The following is a 4,557-nucleotide window of genomic DNA, read 5'->3' as shown; positions in this document are numbered from 1 at the left end:
ATCCGGTTTTTAAACCATTGCACAGCACAGAATCAGCACTTTTAAGAGTTAATGATTTTTTTTTTTAGCTACTGACTCTGGTCACTGTGTTGTTCTTGTACTTTTAGATATGACTGCTGCATTTGATACAGTGGACCATGAAATCCTGATTGCTCGTTGGAGCAGTGGGTGGGCGTCAGTGGCACAGCACTGGAGTGGTTCAGGTCCTACCTGTCACATCGGACTTTCTGTGTCGGCTTTGATGATCGGTGCTCCACTGCTCCTCTCTCATGTGGGGTTCCACAGGGCTCGGTACTTGGCCCTCTTTTATTTTCTCTCTATCTACTCCCACTTGGCTCTATTCTCAGGAAACATGGCATTTCTTTCATAGTTATGCGGACGACAGCCAGATTTATGTCCCCCTCAAAAAATCAGATTCTAACACTGTGAACCCACTGCTACAGTGTCTACAGGACATTAAGGCTTGGATGTCCTTAAACTTTCTAAATTTTAATGAAAAAAAAGACCGAAAGTCATGGTCTTTGGTGGCACTTCTCTGACCTCCTCCCAAGTTGATTTGGGTTCTTTGGCGCAGTATCGCAAGCCGATTGTAAAAAATTTGGGTGTAAAAGTGGACTCAGAACTTAAATTTGACAGCCAGATTAAAGCAGTGGTGAAGTCTAGCTTTTTTTCAGTTAAGGCAGCTAGCAACAAATTAAACCAGTCCTTCAGAGACAAAACTTTGAGACAGTAATCCATGCCTTTCTGACCACTCGGTGGATACTGTAATGCACTTTATATGGGGGCTAGCGGGTCCTCCATTGCTGTCTTCAGCTTGTACAAAATGCTGCTGCACGTCTTTTAACAGGCACTAGCAAGTATGTGCACAATTCACCTATTTTAGCTTCACTCCACTGGCTGCCCGTCAATTTTAGGATTCATTTTAAAATTCTTTTAATTGCTTTTAAAGCCTTGAAGGGCCTTGCCCCCCCTACCTCTCTGAGCTGCACCCCTACAACCCTAGCCGATCTCTCAGGTCAGCTGACCAGCTGCTCCTGACGGTGCCTAAAGCTAGGCTTAAGCTCAGGGGGGGACCGTGCGTTTGCCGTCGCAGCTCCAAAACTTTGGAATGGGCTGCCTCTGCACATTAGACAGGCCTCCTCTCTGTCTCATTTTAAACTCTTCTTAAAACCCACCTCTTTTCTTTGGCTTTTAACACCAGGTAGAGTGATGATTTGTATGTATTATCCTTTACCACACACGCGTAGTGCATTTTATGTTTTATTTATTATACCTATTATATTGTGCTTATTGTGTTATCTTTTATTGCATTTCGTTGCCTTGTACCTGTACATGTAATGACAATAAAGTTGAATCTAATCTGAATCTAATCTTATCTATTTATTCTGTATGATCATTTTGTGCAGCACTTTGGAAACCTTGTGTTTGTTAAAATTGTGCTATATAAATAAAGTGGATTGGATTGGATTGAATTATACCATATTCTGAACATTATTGTCAATCTTCTGATTGGAAATTTTTTACTGGGTAACGCCTGAAAGAAATCGCTGGCCCATCAATCTGGGCAATCCCAGTTTTTACACTTCGGCAACTGTTTCAACTCTAATCTTGTTTAAGTTTGTTTAGAAGTAGACCCAGACTTCACTTAAACATACAGTGTGAGATGTATGCTTATATTCATCTGTGTATTTCTTGAGATTACTTTTATTAAAATAAAACTAAAGTTCTAATTAGACACAAACCCAGCTCCAGAAGCTTCAGCCTCTTTTTTATGGGATTGTGCCAAAGCCTATAGTAGAGGCCTTATTATTGCATTTTCAAGTGCTTTAAAAACAGAAACACCAGTTATCAACCTATGTCTCATTGTGTGTGTTATGTGTTGTTACAGTTACGTCTCCTGTGTGTGGCCACTCAACATGGTGATCTGCAGAGTGTGTGTTACCTCCTGAAAGAAGCCCATATCTCTGTGCCCCAGGAGCCGTCCAACAGCAACCCAGCCATCCTGGCAGCATACTATGGCCATGCCAGCTTGGTCAAAGAGCTGCTGGATTCCATACCTGGTAGGAGGAGAATTTTCAGGATTTATACTGTTCATTTTTAAATCCTGAGGCCTGATTGCTTACATTTGCGTTGCCACTGTTACTGCTATTAAAGTTCATGTTTTTAAAAACCCTAAACGAAAATAACATTAATTACTGTAAGAAGGGGCACCCAGCATTCAATCAGTTTACTAGTTATAGATAACACACTCTCAGAGCGTGAAGCAGTGTATAATGTCCACTATGGCTCTAGACAAACCATATCAAGTCTGAGAAGATAACCCTTGCTTGGAGAATACAAATGTAGACAAAAAACAAATGTATGCAAAAAAAAAGCATTACAAACTGATAGTGTGGAGTTGGTCAAGAGATGGCCATTTACCAGACAAAGAGGGTCTAATAAAACAATAAGGGTTGAAGTGTGGGAAATGTAGGATTCAATTTTTAAAACAAAACTAGGGTAAAAGTCAGGATGTTCAGTTCTCTGCTGCGCTTAAACAATATAAAAACACTGCCATAGTTACGCTGTGATATTGACGGGATGGGTTCCTACGAGTGATGTATAAAACCCTGGTTGTCTAAATCTGGAATTTAGTCATTGGTACTATGCAGTTTCAGGGCACAAATGCTTTGGCTGCTCACTATACTCATGATATGTTTTGTAGCATATAAAAAACACCATATGGACATGTTTACAATCCTAACTATATGACAGTCTTGATTAAAGGTATAATATGTAGGACTTATTGCTTACTTTTTGTAACCACATAGTGTTTATAAAGTGGGCCCCACCTACCCGACTCAACGAGACAGAGAGAGAAGAAAGAGGAGGAGAGGAGATAGAAAGAGCAGCAGTGGTCAAAAGAGCTAGTGTGTAAAAAAGAGAAGTAGTGTCAAACAAAGATAAGACTGGGGAAATCCCTTGTTACAACAGCTCACAAAAAATCACACATCAGAATAAGAAGACTATACAGAATTATTAGAAAAATGGATAAGAGTAGTAATAGTAATAATATGTACACTATTATTAACACCTTATTTTAAACAGACAGGTAAAAAATAAAAATAATATAAAGACATTGCAAAGAGGCAGTACCTGGGAATGAGAACGGACTGCACACCCTGCAGCATGTTTTTGGCTGGGGGTTACACACCCACATGGGGCCAAACGGCTCTTGTTGACACCCAGAAACTTCATACACACAGATCTGCAGATACAGACACCACCCACACACTTCTAGTGGGTCATAAGTATCGATTAAGATAGATTTTTCTTTCTTTTTTTTAGTTTAAAACAGTTTTTTATTGAAATACTGCATAATTTACCTTCCTAAAGATCACCATTCTACATTACTTAACATTACCTTGCTCTTAATTAAGGCTCTGGCACAATGGCATGACCATGTTGTAAGCTTGTTGGGAGGAGTCAACATGATATTGCCTTTTTTTCTTCATCTTCAAGTTAAATGAACTGAAAGGAGAATATAAAACATCATTTTAACAAAGATACATTAATTGAGTCTGATATGTACATCACAGGTAATTTAAAGCTTACAAATTACAGTATAATTATTGTGTAACAATATATATATCCATAAAGGGCTTGAAATAGAGAAGTGAAGCCTATTTGCTTAAAAGAGAGAAAGAATATAAAAAGATTGACCCTTTATAATATTTTACATTCTCATCAAACAATGACAAAAAACAAAAATGCCCAAAAATATCTTTCTGACAGGGAAACCTTGGAGGTTCAACTCAAGCTGGTCTCATGGAAACATGAAAATACATATCGTCTATCAGATTGGGACTGGACTAAAGGCAGCTCTGCAGTGCAGTCTGAGTGGTTGTTAATGAAGAAAAGTGTGTCTGTGTCCTGACTGAGGCTGATTGGCTCTCTCTCAGGTCCATGTTTAAGGGGAGACTTGCTGAACTGGATGCTAGCCACATCTTGCCAGCAGGGTCACCTGGACGTAGTCCGGCTCCTGGTCCATGGCTATGATGTTGATGCCAAGGACTGCGCCATCCACAGCAATGAGTTTGCTGTAATCACCGGGTTGCCGCTATACGCTGCTGCACAAGCAGGTATGCAGACACACACCACACACACACACACACACACACACACACACACACACACACACACACACACACACCACACACACCACAACACACACACACACACACACACACACAGGTTCACTCCAGACATCTTTTGTACTTCCAACACAGCAAACGGTGGTAACGTGGGGACCACATTTTGTATTTGCTGCTTTACTGATACAAAATTCTCAAACCAAAAAACAAAAACATTATTTCTACATTGCCTTCAAAAAGTACTACTGCCTTAATGTCCACCTAACGTACAGCAGTAAATGATTACGCAGATAGACCGAACCAAAGTTCTTTTTTTTTTTCTTTTTTTTTACATGTTTTTTAGATGAAACAGACACTGAACTACAGGCCTAATCTAAAGGGTCTTTAGGAAATGCAAATAAACAATGGGTTAACATTCTCAAAG

At 39.7% G+C, this 4,557-nt stretch overlaps 1 protein-coding gene across 1 annotated transcript; it reads left to right on the top strand.

Annotated features, from left to right (window-relative positions):
• Window positions 1–514: 514 nt before the first annotated feature.
• LOC116683403 (leucine-rich repeat serine/threonine-protein kinase 1-like) lies at window positions 515–4,125 on the top strand (the record flags this gene model as incomplete). Its single annotated transcript, XM_032509873.1, has 3 exons — window positions 515–589; window positions 1,889–2,060; window positions 3,942–4,125. Coding segments are annotated over exons 1-3 (431 nt in total), but the record flags the coding sequence as incomplete, so codon positions are not given.
• Window positions 4,126–4,557: the final 432 nt, after the last annotated feature.

Source organism: Etheostoma spectabile, unplaced genomic scaffold, assembly GCF_008692095.1.
Source record: "Etheostoma spectabile isolate EspeVRDwgs_2016 unplaced genomic scaffold, UIUC_Espe_1.0 scaffold00018979, whole genome shotgun sequence".
In the NCBI taxonomy this organism is placed as follows: Eukaryota; Metazoa; Chordata; class Actinopteri; order Perciformes; family Percidae; genus Etheostoma; species Etheostoma spectabile.
Note: the sequence above shows the minus strand (reverse complement) of the source record. Positions and strands in the feature narration are given on the sequence as shown.